Source organism: Lepisma saccharinum, chromosome 8, assembly GCF_977018435.1.
Source record: "Lepisma saccharinum chromosome 8, izLepSacc3.1, whole genome shotgun sequence".
NCBI lineage: Eukaryota > Metazoa > Arthropoda > Insecta > Zygentoma > Lepismatidae > Lepisma > Lepisma saccharinum.
The window spans coordinates 28,022,727-28,039,396 of NC_139236.1; the positions used below are offsets into that span (position 1 = coordinate 28,022,727).

A 16,670-nucleotide genomic window follows, 5' to 3' on the forward strand; every position below is an offset into this window, starting at 1 on the left:
GCAAAAACAGTAGCAGAAGAGGAAGAAGACTAAAAGGAAGAGGAAAAGAAAGAATATAAGTTAAATATAAGAAAAGTTGTCTGTTGCTTTTGTGGTGTAGTTCGTGCATATTAGAAATCAAAATATGGTTAATAAACAAATTTGCAAGGTACGAACATTGAGTTGCACTTCTTATAGTTTTAAGTCCACTTTATGCCCATATAGGTTAATTGGGACTGGACCTATAGTTCAAAGTGGGATCCAAACCACTGTTCAATATGTCTCCACTGGGTATCAAACTTGGAATTCCTTGAAACCCAAGTTGCATTTGTTGTTGACCTGTGAAAGCAGTGGCAGTGAATCTGAATCAAAAAAAGAAGAAGGAAGTGATGAAACAGAATTTTGCTAAAAAAAACTCAATTTTTCCAATAGGGACTTCTTAAGAAAATTCCACACTTAAGGGGTTAAAATCCATGTTAACTTATTTCCCTTCAAATTAATTTTTCAGGTGTGCACAAATTACTATACAATTCCACATAATCATCAATCATGTATAAATGCAAACAATGTTTCCTAGCCTGAACATGGCCATAATGCACAAATATATAAGAAACGTCTTCATTTCATAAACAATATCACGAATGTACAAAAGCTACAACAGTCTTTTATAATTACATGCATATACATATAAAACCTATAGCACCTTTCATCGTATATCCCAATTATTATTATTATTATTAATGATAATAACTTCATAGAACTTCACCATTCAATCTATGTTCCTCGAAGCTGCGCAAGAAGCACTTCATTCTTTCTGCACTCAATTGTTAGCTGTCTAACAGCAGCGACATACCGCCTCTGTTGCTCTACTAGGCCCAGCAATTGCTGGCTCAGTCTATCCCTTCTCAGCCTTTCCTCTTGTCGACGATGTTCAACCTGCAATTATGTGCAATGTTCAATTAATTTTATGAATATTTCTTTAAATTATTTCCAAGTTTTATACTTTTCTTGGATGGGCTAGGCACACATTCTTATGGTTAACAGAAAATTAAAATCTTTGTATCAAAATGGACAAGAATTTTTGGTCAAAATTTGTTACATAAAATGAAACTTCAGTATGTAAAATAAAAATTTCCACCCTAATAGCAATATTCATAATCTTCATCTTGTATTACCTACATCAACGTCATGGGATATTAGTCATGAAACAGATTAATCAGTACTCTCTTGGTATTGCCCAATATAGGCATATCGGTATACTGATAAAACTACCGATTGTACAGGGTGATTCCTTCGATAGAGACCCCAAACTTTTGTCTATAAAAATGCTAAAAATGGTCCCCTTCCACATGCAAGCACTCTTGTACACGTCTCTCCAAATTCTGGAACACTTTTCTTAAGGGCATGTGAGACAGTCCTTGGCTGGGTTTTCCCTCTGAGTCAGTGTTGCCAACTCAGCTCTCTTGGAGCCAGATCTGGCTCTTTCGTGCATCGTTTGCCTGTGAACTGGGATGCCCAACCCCGTGCCTCACTATGATACCATCACTGGTTATGGCCCACATAGACCAACTTTTGCCATGATTACACATTTTGCACGTGATGTGATATTGTTATATTGGCTGCATCGCCCCATCCCCTCTTATATCCCCAGCTACTTTTTTTTAAAGCACAGTGTTGACGTGAAATTGGCATAATATTGTTATCAGGGAATCCTTTATTTTCAATTTCATACGACCATGAGATGATTGATGATGCCGGATCTAGATGGTGATAACTAAGAATAAATTATCATCAATTTAGAGTTAACGGTAATAGCAGCGCCCCACCCCTTTCACAACTAACATTACTCTAGGAAGCACTTCGTAAATATAACTCCTTGAAAGTCAGTTTTAACTTCATTTAAGGTGAAATTTAGATCTTTTATGCGCACCAAGTTTGGCAATGCTGCCAGGAGGCAAGGAGAAATGCATTGGGCATATGGGAGTATTTTTTGACTTGTTATCTTGGGAATATCAAACTTCCGATGGAATAGAAAATTATATCAACGGTAAGGGGGAGTTTGAAGAAGTGCTTGCCAAGCATAAAAGTCAAAACTCCCATTTGATTAGCCGTAACTTGATGTTGAAGTTCATTCCCCATAAGGAATACACGGGATTCCGAAAATTCTTATTCGTTATAGTTTTTACAGGTCATATCTAGCTTAATAATAAACTTTGAAAAACACTTCGACCTGCCACATGTGGAGCAATTCATACTCTCTTGTACCCCGCCATTTTTCTTAAATAGCATTGCCCATTAGGATGATATTCAAATAAATTCACACATGTTGGGTGCATAACTGTATCTCCTCGCCTTAAAGTAAAGGTAAAAAAAGGTAAAGTGCTCCCCTGTGCTTAGCACCACTCCATGAAGGTGTATAGGGGGTGTGGGGGTAACGCCCCACACTTTCTTGATCTGGTCATGAGTGGGGGTGATGTGATCAGCATCACACTAATATACATGTAGAATTTCAAGTAATAAAACAAGACAGTATTATAAAGCTATAAAAAAACAACCTGTGAAATATAAAATGAAAGACGTGCACTAGTGAAATAAAAATCCGCAATATTAATTTAAGTGAAAAATTCAACTTACTCCAGGACCCGATTACTTGTGCCGTACCACATCCAAAGCACGCTGTTTGTCCAGTTACACGTCAATACGTGTCTGTGCGAAAGATTGCAGCTTAACAAAGGATGTTATGTGACTTTCGGATTTTTCATGTTTGACACAAGCGTTGCAAAGATTACAGTATCCGCCACGCGTCCATACATTCTTTTCAGCCCCGAAAAGTAAGCACGGCCAACAACGAAGCAAAGCTTATTAACACTTATACTTCCTGTCAACCATGGTGTTTTGTCATAATTTGCTTGCGAAAATGCCTCACATATTCCCGATTTTTGTCTTTGTGCGTAGAAATAAGTTCAAGCGATGACACTGGCCTGCCTGTATTAACAATTTGCAACTTCTCCTGAAAATATCTTGTTCCAACAGAATGTGTTGCATTTATAAACTTAAAACAGGTGGTTACTTATTTTTACATTTTACCATTGTCTTGCCATGTAAAAGGCAAGACAATTCAAAGTAAATCTTATATTTGAAAAAATTACAACACACAAAGCATTTGCTTGTAAATAAGGTGTACATATGAAGATTACAATTTTGTTTCTATTTTTCTACTGTGACAGAGTTCTAGAATTACAGTTCATTTTGAAAATAACCTATTAAATTATTTTCGAGCACTGTAAATATATACAAGGCAATTTTATCATCATGCTCCGGAAGTACTAAGTTCGCACTTACCTTAGATTTGTTCTGCTTTATGCCTTCTACTATTGCATCAAACTGTTTCATAAATTGTTCCCTACTTGCTGGCTGGGCCATTGCTCTGTAATGACACAAAATAAGTTTGTTAGGGCTAAAGCATAGGCGTAACTTGGCAAGGGGGGTGGAGCATTTACCCTCCCCTCCCCCAAAAAAGTAATCAGGTTACTAAAAACATTAAGGTTACTTTTGTTAACATCCTGGGAAGTGAGAAGCAAAGTACTGAAGAGTATTTTTTATGATTGGGCAAATGTACGTTATTAGCAAAATAGTTCCGGACTTTTCTTATGGGATGGAAAACTTGTTCATTCTGCCTTCCAAAATTCCAAGTTTGATTCTGCCTCAAAGTTAAGTCCAAAGTTCGCTTCTGCTCTCAAAAGTTAAGTCCCAAGTTTCATTCTGTTTCCCCAAAGTTAGGCCCCCAAGTTATGCCATTGGATCAAAACAATTGGGACAAAATGGAACTCTAAAAAATTGTTTTAGTTACTATCAATTTTAATTTCATGTCTTGAGCAATTTCTTTGATATATATCCTGGGCCTGCCAATTGCAGCTTATCTATCAGAATTTTAAAATTAACTAGAAAAAATACAATTAAGAAAACTTAGTCCTTTTTGTAATGTTTTAAAACATACTTACTCAGTGTAGTTGTCGAGAATAGAGTTGAGTAATGTTAATTCTTTACTCAAATAGAGTTTAGTATCGTCCAATGTATTGTATAAGGTATAAAACTGTTTTGTCTCCTTGTGTTTCGCTGCAACTAGAGAAAAGAAAAATGCATTTAAAGAGCTATTACGTATACCATTTTACATATACATGTATCTCCCGGAACATGTCAACCAATATTAAACACATGAAACATACTTTACGAATGGAATTTTATTGATCCAATATACATCCATAAGTAAACTCTAGTGCAAAATTCTGCAATTTTGTTATTAATTTTATGAACATAAATTTATTTATTACCTAAAGTTTCATATACAGCAATAAATGACCATTTTATACTGAAACAGTAACAGCAGGAAAACAACAACAAAACAATAGAGTACAAGATGGCACAGAAAAGAAAATCAAAATTACACATACATTGTCAACGATTTTCTGAAACTGTACTCTGGCAAGAATATGTCAACATTTGGAGGCAGGTTATGATATGAGCGAGGAAGCCTGTAGGAAAGAGACTGCTGTAGAAGGGAGAACCTTGTGGTGGGATTGTGAAAGAGCTTTATGTTGTGGGTTGGCCATGGGGGACCTGTTGATGAAATTTGCTGATCAGAAAATCAGATTTAATTTTGCCATACATAATTTTGTGCAAAAATTTCATGTCTGCTAATTCGCGACGAGTGTGTAGTGGTTCAATATTCAAGACAAATCATAAAATCTGCTTTATGGATGTGCCTCAGAGAAAGTATTCTATGGCGAGCAATGGCGAGGAAAAAGTTGAGGACACAGTCAATCCGGGAGAGATTAGTTTTTGAAGCCATGGTCCAGATAAGGGAGCAGTATTCAACAATAGGGGAGATAAGGGATTTGAAAAAAATATGCTAATGGATGATTGGTTCTGGATTTCAGTGAATCTGTACAGAAGGCCGAGACAACGCATTGCTCTTTTAGTAGTGTTTGTAATGTGCTCATTAAAGTTTAGTTTTTTGTCGATGATAATTCACAGATCTTTTTGAGAGGAAACTTTTTTGAAGAGAGTAAACAAAATTGAGTTTGGGTATAACACACATACTCTGTTTATATAAAGTATGTGTCTAAATTCACACTTTCTTTTTCAAAAGCAGTCATCATGTTGCATACGTTAATTGAGCAGGTCAGGAGTAAAACTTGATATTGGGTTCAGTTGCTGCACGCACAGTCTCCTGTTGTTCAAACATCAGTGAACCACGTCCATTAAGTATTTTTTAATTGGAAATAACACACAGGAAGATATTGGTAATACATAAGCCAACCCACAATGAATGGACAACTTTCACTTGCATTTTTCTCAGTTCCATACTTTTGTGGGTTATGAAGTACTCCTGAACTGCCCAATTAAAAAAAGTAAATGAAACATTCACAATCTTCAAGGAGCAATTACAATTTTATATTGGATAGATAGTATATGTGTAGAATGTGTGTGTTCTTTTGCTTTTGATTTAATGCAGATAAAGAAATGTGTTATGGTTGAGTGCAAGGCATGGTGTTTAATTTCCATGTAAAAGGAAGATTTAAATAAATAAATCATTTATATGTATTGTTAAATTTTGTAGTGGTACTATTTTTTTTGTATTATCTGTATCATTGTTATTTTAGGCTATGTTGCTTTTCTGCCACTTTTGGCTAATTGTAACTAATTCTAAGCATTTTTAATTTATCAGAATTTGGGATATCAAAGACGTTCCTCGAAAGGAGAAGCAATTCGAAAATGGCTCTGCTGGCATCTACCAAAGGTCCAGCCAAACCGTAACGTGTTTGGCCACTGAGCCGGAGATACTTCAGGGTGGCCACTCTAGGACCACGATAAAATTCAAGTATAATTCCCAGTTTTCAAGGTGAACTTCCCAAAAATTCAAGCAGATGTATTCTCTATTTCAACCTTACGTATTGCCGCCTCTCACCACCCACACACACACAAATTTATTAACAATATAAAGGGTCTGTGTTATTTCAGTGTGTCCAAAATTCTAATTTAATTCAATTAAACGGTATAAACATTTAAAATATTCCATTTAAGGTGTCATTTTACACACTCAGACTCAAAATATATCTACAAGCACAAGTCACAAATGTTACAGGATATACAAATCCATGAAAAATTGTTAATTGCGTAAGAATTTCAAACTCAAATTTACCTAATCTACCTCAAGATATCTTATCTTCCGTCTGTCTGTCAGATGTTCTGCAAGGGACACTAACAAATTAAAGTAATTGAAAGAATTCTGTGTTATTCTCCATGCAGCCTTATTTTCCTTCCTTGATGAAATTAAAAACTAAACTGTGAAAAAATTGCCTCACGGCATTTATAAATTTGTACAAATTCAATGGGATTTGGATTAATAAAGGTTTCAATCTTTCACGTCTATGGAGAAAAATTCAAGCAGAATTCATGCAGAATTACCAGTCATATTTAATATTTTTCTTAATTATTTTGCTTTTTATATTCACTATAAAACGTTATGAAAGATAAGATATTAAATAGTTGACCTAATGACATAATTTTGTCATTCGAGAAGTTTCGTGTTTGTTATTTGCAAGCTTCTTGAAAGCAAAATCTTTCATTGTTGACAATTAGTCAAAAATATGTGTTCTCAGTTTTAGAAGCAAACTATTATGAAAGCCATTTTCAGTTGGAGTTATTAGTAATATAAGCCTTATGGACATTGGAAAGAAGTTTCTTTAAGAATGTGACAACTTTGTAGTAGAGAATATTATAGAAACTTCAAGAATCATAATTGTGGTTTTAGACATAGAAAAATGAACCTTATGGAACATACTGTTTAATCTTTAGAATATTGCCATTATTCACAAATAAGTTCTGCATATCACAGCTGTAGCTATGTTTATCTTTTGTGTCATGGGAGGCACTCTGCTTGACATGCGGGGGTATAAATACAACTTCGGAACCTAATTCTGGGGCATTTTCATCACTGACTCCGAAGGATTAACATCTTAAATACTCAGCTCCCTTTATGGGAGGGTTCAAGAACTCAGTCTTCGTTCTCATATCAACTTAGGCACACAGTTATTCTGACGCATGGGTAGGTTCGCCCTGTGGGCATGATAATATCATAACAAAATTTAGTAACATATATATATATTAATTATAATATTGACCAAAGAACCCATGACCCCTTCTCCTACAGTATTTAATACAAAAAAATCTACTATAAGTACTGGTAATACTCAATATACCAAACTGAAGTATCATTTGTCCACAACACAATTAAAATTCCTTGCTTGCTCTTCTTCAATTTGTTCAAAACCTACTTTTAGAGCACTACTAGAAAAATGTTGATTTTTGCAGAAACATGGTAAATTTCCCTGACTTTTCCAGAAAAACCAAATTCCCTGACTTTTCCAGGATTTCTAGACTGGCAGACACTTTGAATAACATCTTATACAAGGATTCATTCAAGTATTTAACATGAGAATGACAAATTTTCCCACCCTGTGAATGTTGGAGATTGTAATAGACTGTTGCACACATGCGCACATGCACATTGTGAATCTTATATAAAAAATAAATCAAATACCTTGATTGTAAAGCTCCATAAACCTTCTTTGGTACTGTGCAAGTTCAGCTCGACCAGGAACTTCATCCAACTGGCGCTGCAATCCAGCTATGGAACGAGTACGCTTAGCAAGCAGCAGACGTTGCTGTTGTAGACGTGCACGCACTGACTCATACTGTTGCGAAATTATTTCATTGTCTTCATCTGGAGTAGCATTCGCTTCAGCATCTCTATGAAATTATAAAAGGATGTAATACATATCAAATGGACACTGTAAAACATTTATTATTACCATTAAACATTATAAACAGTACTGCATGGGATGCCAGACATTTTCCCTCAATAGCTCCAGGGATAATATTTTTATACCCTCTTCCATTAATATAGTCACATTTGTGTCACACAACTATTTCCATTACATTTGAAACATGTTCGACAGCAAGTATGTTCTGTGTTTTCAACACTCATCATTGCAACAATACACAGAATATTAATAAATACAATCCTCACAAAAAGTTTGGAATTTTGTTACATTAGGCACAACAAGTTTGTAATATTATTGTACGAGGCATATGTAAAAAAAAAAAAGGACTGATAATTTTTTACTTGGGGACTGGCAACACTGACGAAGCTGCGCGTGCAAGGAAGCATGCTTTAGTATTCTGTGCCTGCAACAGGGGTATATTTCTCAGTGTGGAGGTGCGTACATGCGAGTAGCAGGAAGTTGAAATGGCTGCTGAAATAGAAAATCCCGCCAATGCTCGCATCCCACACCTTACTTCCCACATTTATTATTACCTATTCATATCCTTAGAATACTTTGCTGCAACACCACGACACATCAACACTAATAAAGGTCTCAACACAATTTTAAGTGATATTTTTAAAATTTGTAGAATGTAACGTGAATGAAACAAATGATTAACCTGATTTTGTTATCATGACTGCCATTTGTTTAAAGAAATTATAAAACATCAGACACATATTTATATTTTCGGCCGTTTCACCTTGCAAGCATAATAGTGTACTCCAGATGTTTTTGGTTTTCTTTGAATTGTGGTGTGGACAAGTCAAGCCCCATTTTCTACAGGGGAGGGAAAAAAATTTCAAAGTCTCAAGATTGCACAATATTCATTTCTCATGACCTACTTCAACATATAAAAAAATCAAGCCAATGAAAAAATACAACTATCTCACCGAGTCTTTGGGGAAAATTTTAGGGAGGGTGTTGATGAAGGTTTTGGGAGGTGTTAGAAGTTATTGGGGACATTTGAATGAATTTCTGTTACACTGCACTACTTCTATTAGGCATCAGCTGATAGCAAAATAGGAGACGACCTATTCCCCTAGCACGTGCACAGCTGACCCATTAACAACAGAGCACACATTCACAAATTAGCTAAATTGGTCAGAAATAGCAAAAAGTAGGAAAACGTTTCTCACGTGCTGTTTTCACAATACTTTAAAGTATCCTTTGCTTTAGAAATCGTCGCAGGAAATAGCAGCAAAAGCTATGTTAACTCAAGGTAACTTTTGTATTTTCAAGTCAAAAATAAAAGCATTATATTTTATTGTAATTCAAATATGTGTTCTTTTTCAGTGCATTACTGAGAAGTTGTGGGTCTGCCTAGCACAATTATATTGTTCAGCAAAAAAATAATTGCTACAACAAGTCTTAAAAATAAGTACAAAATATAGTCCGAAAATTCCATTTTCATGAACCACCATTTTGAGGCCCATAAACAATAACAAATAATCAATTTAGAGAAAAAAAATTATGGCAGTTTCATGCCCCATTTAGTTGTTTACAGAAGTGGTAATGTTTTATCCCCTTACCGAAAAGTCAAAATTTATATTTTTGCAGACTTTTTCGCATTCTGGATCACTGTGCATTGGTGAGAAAGAGTTCCATCTTTTTGCTGGTGATCCTGAATGAAAGGCCTGGTAGAATGGACCACCGAGCTGACATGAAGTTATTTGTAACACAACGCAAATTTGTTCTAAAAGACAACATAACATCAGAGGAAAAGATGATTTCACACAATATCTAAATACATTGGTTTGGAAGGTATGCATGGGCGTCCGGAAGGGGGGGGGGGCAAGGGGGGACCGTGCCCCCCCCCCCTGGAAAACGAAAGTCAACCAAAAATTACATATTTCACACATATAATTTAATTTCAGCCACAATAATGTGGGTTAATTATTGCATGAACATGATAAATTCAAATTTAAGCAATGTTTTTTTGAGGGATGAACACTATTATTGGGGAAAATATGCCATGTTGGCCCCCCCCTGGAAAAAAAATACCTTCCTTGTCCCTCCCTGGAAAAAATCCTGCGGACGTCCATGAAGGTATGTATGAGACAATCAGCAGTGACTGATTGCACTCCAAACTTCTACATGGAACGATGAGTAAGGTGCGTAGAACAGATAAATTTCATAGTATAATTGCAAAGGTAATGTAAAAATACAACTGTACTTACTTTACTTGATTTTGCAGCTTTGAGAGTTCAACTTTACATTGTTCTCTAAACTGTTGTTCTTGCTGCTTGAGACTTTCATTCATAACCACCAATGCTTGTAACCTCTTCAGAATGCTAAAATGAAACAAAACAAATATTTGTCAGCAGCTACATTACAATAATTTCAGAAGATGCATAATTTCATGAACAAAAGTTACATGTAAGACAACCAAGGCAAAGTCGCAACACGTATCTACAGCAAAAAATTTGGTTTCCACCACAGTGATCATGGGATTAAGGTTTTTAACCTAGTTTATGTCATAAAGCCTTTTTAATTCATCTTTCAAGATTCTCTGATTTTCCAATGACTTTCTCATAAATACAGAGGAACTAGTACTCACTTTATCCGCGAAACTGTTCTTTCTTCTTTGTTCTATTCATGTCAGTGGCCACTGCCACCATCCTCGTTGGAACTTGTTTCTCATACTAATTAATTTCCCTTACTTTCTCTTGCTTTCCAGGTCAGTAACAACCTAGTCACAAGAAAAGTTAACACTAGGTAAGGTAATTACCTCACTGCAAGTGGCATTCCTACATGAACCTGATTCAAACCCAGTGTAAAATATTAATATGACTATAGATTATAAATGAAAGAAAAACGTGACTTGCTGTCTAACATTGTATAGTTAGAAAGCATGCCACATTCTTATTTTATTTAGAATTTGTACATATGTAACTCTACAATGCAATATAATAGACAATGGTAATTTTTAAGTTACCCTTGGTTCTCTTCTGTTTCCATTGTCTGAAGCTCCGACAGTCCCTGCTCGATTTTTTGCCTTGACTTCTTAACATCCTGCAGATTGTCTTGAGATTTTGATACAGCTTCTTGCAGCCTCTCCTTTTCGCTTACTAGCTGCATCTCTTTTTCTTCGAGGGCTGCTTTCTGTTTCTGCAGTGTTGACATGAGGCGTGCATGGGTCTGTGAACCCCCAACTGCAGAACTCTCCTTCAAATACATTTAAAAAATATAATAAATAAAGAGGTAAAAATTCATTGAAATATGAGAGGCATTCATGTCAAAGTAGACACACAAAGGCCACTAAAGAACATTTATTTTTTTCAATGTAATCTGCATTTACATTAGCATTTTCGGTATAAATATGTTAATACCAACAGAATAGAAGAACTTGTCCTGACTATCAAGTAAATAAAATATGAATAGAGTGATGAAAGGAATTTCCAGGCTGAGAAAAATTGAAGCTCTGTCCATCGATATGAGTGTCCAAAACATCATACAAACCAATGCTAATAATGGCATGATTATTTGGAGAAAGGTGTCGGTTCATTGATTGATTTGGTGTTTTACAGTCCACTTTATGCACAGTAAGGCTAATCGGGACTGGACCTACAGTTTAAAGTGGGATCCAAACCACTATGTGCCTGCAATGGGTATTGAACCCAGGACCCCTTGATTACAAGGTGATGTTGCTACCACTGTGCCATCAGGGAGGCCCCATATGGAGAAAGGAAAGAAAACAACAATGTGATGGAGAACAGCCAGATTTGTTCATATTTGATTTGGAATATAATGGCATGAATATGAATATTTTCCACACTACCTGCTTCATTGTGACACTTATATGATCATCATATTTAATGATATAATGTAGCCTTTATGCAATATTCTGACAGTTTTGAATGTTCATGAGCTGACAAAGCATCGCACAGTGAAAATCTGATTGGTATGCTTCGGTGTTCAACATGCTCATATTACTCCTGCCGCCAGTTGTGAGGTGTGTGGTGGTATTAGATTTATTCAAGCAGGAGGAGTCAACGCAGCCGAAACTCATCGTCGATTGAGTAGTGTTTATGGCAATGACGTTATGAGTGATATATTGCTGTGAGAGAATGACTGGTGCAGGAAATTTAAGGCTGGCCATGCCGATGTGCATAATGAGGGTGGTCAAGGAAGACCTTCAATTGTGACTGATGAACTCATCTGACAAATTGAAGAAATTGTGCGAGCAAAATGTCATTTCACAACTCTCAGGAATTTCCTAAAATTTCCAGGACCCAATCGATGATGAATTTCGGCTACGTTGACTCATTCTGCTTGAAGGAATTGAAGCACACCACGCACCTCACAACTGGTGGGAACAGTCATACGAACATCCATGTTCATCAGTTCCTACTCGCTCACTGTTGAAGCAAATGGACTGCTATTCTATGCGAAGTACGATTACACATTATTGCTGGCTACTGCATATGCGCCATGTCGTTGTGGTTATGTATTGCTTTTTACAAGCCAATCGGAAGTTGATTTCGGAATAGCACTCGTAGATATGAAAAAAGAGAAACAGTTGGCAGGTAAAGGTGAAATTAGTTTTTAGTTTGACATTCAAGCAAACAAAAAAAATTAAATTTTAAAAAAAAATTGACTTCTTTTTTTATAAAATTCTATTACTTTTCATTTCTTCACACTGCATTTTCTACAGAACTGAAGAGCTGAAATACTGCCTTCAATTACATAAAATTTGCTAGAATTTCATAGTGATTAAGAGCTATTATTTTGAAATTCAAACAAAGTGAGATAGTTGTATTTTTTCATTGGCTTGATTTTTTTATATGTTGAAGTAGGTCATGAGAAATGAATATTGTGCAATCTTGAGACTTTGAAATTTTTTTCCCTCCCCTGTAGAAAATGGGGCTTGGCTAGTCCACACCACAATTCAAAGAAAACCAAAAACATCTGGAGTACACTATTATGCTTGCAAGGTGAATCAGCCGAAAATATAAATATGTGTCTGATGTTTTATAATTTCTTTAAACAAATGGCAATCATGATAACAAAATCAGATTGATTATTTGCAGTAACAATATTAAAGATGTTGATAATATCCTAAGCCTTATTTTCCTAGGCCTATTTGAGATTGATTGATTGATATAAGGTTATTTTTTACTTCACTTTTTCTGCCACGTTTTGCTAATCGCGACAATTAGGATGAGTGATATATGAAATTAATGAAGGAACATTCACAAAGAACACTCATCCCCAGATCAGGATATGAGCCCGGGACCCCTGCATCATAGCATGCTGTGCTAACCACTCCACCAAGGAAGTCTGCTCCTAGGTCTACTTGAATTGAAATTGGTTTATTTTGGGAATCTTGCACACAGGATACTGCTACAAATACAGACTTTTACAAGAAAGTTCTGTATTCCTTGCTACAATACAACTCTTTTGCAAACAACATACTCGTATTGCATGAATTCCATCTATGTGTGTGTGTATATTGAAGAGAGGTGCAGAGCCGCATCTGTAAAAGTTATGCTTCTCCATCTCTCCCAGGGGTTTATCCAGGATTTTTCCCTTGGGGGGGGGGGGGGTGTTGAAAAATTTTGGGGGGGTGTAAGTTTGGGGAAGTTAAGTGCATATTTTGGATTGTTTTAAAAATGTTCGCCCTAATTCAGTTTGTTCATGGATGTTTCTAGAGCTTAACTCCCCCCCCCTTCCCTTCCCTTCACGTAACATTTCAGAAGAAAAACGATGTCAAATACAGGAAAAGATGAAAAATAGATTAATGTTAACATTTCAGTTTAACGTTTCGAGTATTGCTTTCCTTCCGACAATGTTCAGTACTTGATTTAATCAATCGTTAGACAAAACACAAGGGATGACATTAAAAACACAAAATTTTAACATATTATTACCAGGAATAATTTCATGCAATTATTAAGCTAGTTAGAAAAAAATTAGGAACACTTGGGCAATATTTTAACTGTATTTGTATCGTTCTTCCCGTAGGTATAAATCGGAGTTCAACTTGGGGGTGCCCAATTGAAATATCAATGAGAATGCATTGCATGGGTGTGCGTGCACTTGCCTGTCTGAAGTAGTAGTAATAAATACAGATATAATATGACTTAAATAAATTATGACACTTCCAGCGAAGCGAGCAAGAAAATTTTTAGAACTATTTCTTTGCAAACTGATTATGCATATTATTAGTTAAACATAGCGACAGTATCCCATGATGTTTACTCTTTACAATCTTGCTTTGCTCGTTCGTTGAAGACTTCAATATGAAATTCCTTGACCGATTTCGTTCAAAAGCAATATCAGGTATCTATCAAAGTTGCATCCCAACTTCCCACTATATTTCAATGTCTTCATGGCCATGCTCTAAATATATCGAGTTTCATTACTTTATTTCAGTTTGTGAATCATCGTTTAAACAGAGATTTGAAAACACCAGCAGAATTTGGAACTCACTCGCTACATAGAACTATTAAAATTATACATGCATATTTTCTAACTGTTAGAACAGGAGGGGGCAGGGGGCATGTGGTGAGGTAAAGAGGACGCCGAACGAGCAAAGCAAGATTGTAAAGAGTAAACATCATGGGATACTGTCGCTATGTTTAACTAATAATATGCATATGCATTATACCCTTACAAAACTTTGGAAAATATGCTTGGCGCTTTTGAGAGTTTATCTTTCAAATACTAAATGAGAGACTCTAGGGAATTAGGAGTCACGTGCCTCTTTGCCTTAAAAGAAAACGAAATAACATGTGCAAATAAACGCATGGCATGTTAACTGCAAAAGGAAGGCAAGGAATTTTCACTTCTAAATTGAGGAAATGTTTATTTTCAATTATTTAAAAATTGAATAGCATTTATTTCACTATCCAACACAGAGAGCACAATGAACCAAACAAATTTTCTCTCTCCACGTTTTCCAGAGGGATTGGCAAGCAACCTCGTGCCCTCACTGGTACGCTATGGTCAGATATAAATTTGGGACTTAATGTAAATTAAATTTCTTTTATGTTTAATTTTTTACTCAGGCCCGTAGCCAGGAATTCTTTGTAGGAGGGGGGGCAAAGTAAATCCCAGAGGGGGCAAATTTTAAATATATTGTGTCGCATTGGCAGATATAGAAGGCTACACAGAGGCACTTGACACCTCCACCAAAAGAGATAAGTAATAGAAAAGGGATGATATCTTGAAACTGCAACGGACAAAAAGAAACTTCGAGCAACATCAAATGGCAATTTTTCGACAATGACCTTTCCAGATTGCCAAAGAATATAAAGTTTAACATAAATAGGCTAATAGGGACTGTATCTACTTGATATTTACAGGTTGATAATGTTAATAGACGATTAATGGGCCTCTCTACAGAACTAATTAAGGGAGCCCTTTATAAATCATGCTTCATAATGATTTCCTCTAGTTTCCAGTATGCAAGATTTTTCCACACAAGAGGAATCTAACGAGAATCCAACAAAACCATTGTTAGGGAGACAAATTTATGGTAAATAAAAACTGAGGAGAGCGGTAAATAAAATGTTAGATCAGCGGTGGAAAAAAATTGGCACACACGTTTTCATTATGAGAGGAAACAACATACAAAAGAGCTATAAATTGATAAACTACTTCATTTTTATATACTGTACACTGTAGTGCCACCCTAAATTTATTATTTTTTTTATTTTTTATTATATAATTTTGGCTTTTCGTTTTTCTTTTATCAGTTAGTTTACTAGTTTTTTTTTTTTCAAAGTCGCACCCAGTCCCTTGCTTGGCATGGCGAAAGGGAGAACCGGGCTCTTCAGGCAAGTTACACTGGCTAGGGTGTTCTTTTCTTTTTCTTAGTTTTTTCTTCCTTTTTGGGTATTTGTGTGTTTGTGTGTGTGTTAGAGCCACTGTACAAGGCTAAAACCGGCAACATTGGAAGAACACAGGGGAAGTTTGAGCGTCTTTGGGGGAAAGACGGGACACAAAGATATAGAGGTGAGAGAAGTGAGGAGCTGTATTTCGAAGTGTGGCTAAACTTTGCGTATGGCATCCAGCGATGCAAGGAGACACGTTACCAAAGTATTTTGAAGTGTGACTGTTGAGCAGCTGGCAGCACCGTGCAGCGGAAGGAGCGGTGTTTTGTTCCTGTGTAATTCGAGCTACTTCCCCGTGTTAATCACAACATGTCGCAAGAGCATCAGCCACCAAAGTAGGTGAAGTGCGATTTGTGACAGCTGACAGCACAGTGCAGCAAGAAGAGCTGTGTGTTAATTTTGTGTAAATGGAACTACTTCCGTGTGGTTACTGAACAATACATGAATAGGATCACACTATGTGACCGGAACATCAGTCAACCTGACCTGAAGCCGTGAACAATCCTCTTTTATCCCCCTTCAACAACGAACCACAGCCATCCCCTTCAATCTAAAGTAGGAGCTGTGTGTGTGAGGAAGTGCATCGCATAAGTGACAATAAAAGGTAAGGGATCCCAACAAACATTTACTTATGGCCATAAGATACATGAAGGTTATTTATTACTCGTGTTTGTATTTGTATGAGCTATGCCGGATTAATCTACATATTTTCTTAAGATCAATAATAATCTTCAGAACAAATTTCATGTTATTTACATATTGCCCCACCACATCTGGCAGCCCAACTAAGGGGCACAATTACCACCGATGTTTAGGCTTAAACAAAAGAAAGGACAATTTTTGTTCAAAACTTTATCAGTAAAATTAGCATATTTTCATCTTGATATCAGCAACTAACTTATGTTGTCAGTAGCAAGTATCAGTCATGCTTTGTTTAGCTTTCAAACTTATTTTCCGGTTTGTC

At 36.0% G+C, this 16,670-nt stretch overlaps 1 protein-coding gene across 2 annotated transcripts in view; it reads right to left on the reverse strand.

Moving 5' to 3' along the window:
• Nucleotides 1-498: 498 nt before the first annotated feature.
• The window catches only part of fidipidine (coiled-coil domain-containing protein 93), an 85,394-nt gene continuing 69,222 nt past the window's right edge, over nt 499-16,670 (reverse strand). For both annotated transcript variants that reach the window (XM_083126368.1, XM_083126367.1), the window contains 6 exons: nt 10,804-11,033; nt 10,046-10,159; nt 7,583-7,791; nt 3,981-4,101; nt 3,322-3,406; nt 499-915 (listed from right to left, as the gene is read on the reverse strand). In XM_083126368.1, coding sequence (XP_082982494.1) covers nt 754-915; nt 3,322-3,406; nt 3,981-4,101; nt 7,583-7,791; nt 10,046-10,159; nt 10,804-11,033 — 921 coding nt within the window. In that variant the 3' untranslated portion in view covers nt 499-753. The remainder of the gene's footprint in view (nt 916-3,321; nt 3,407-3,980; nt 4,102-7,582; nt 7,792-10,045; nt 10,160-10,803; nt 11,034-16,670) is intronic.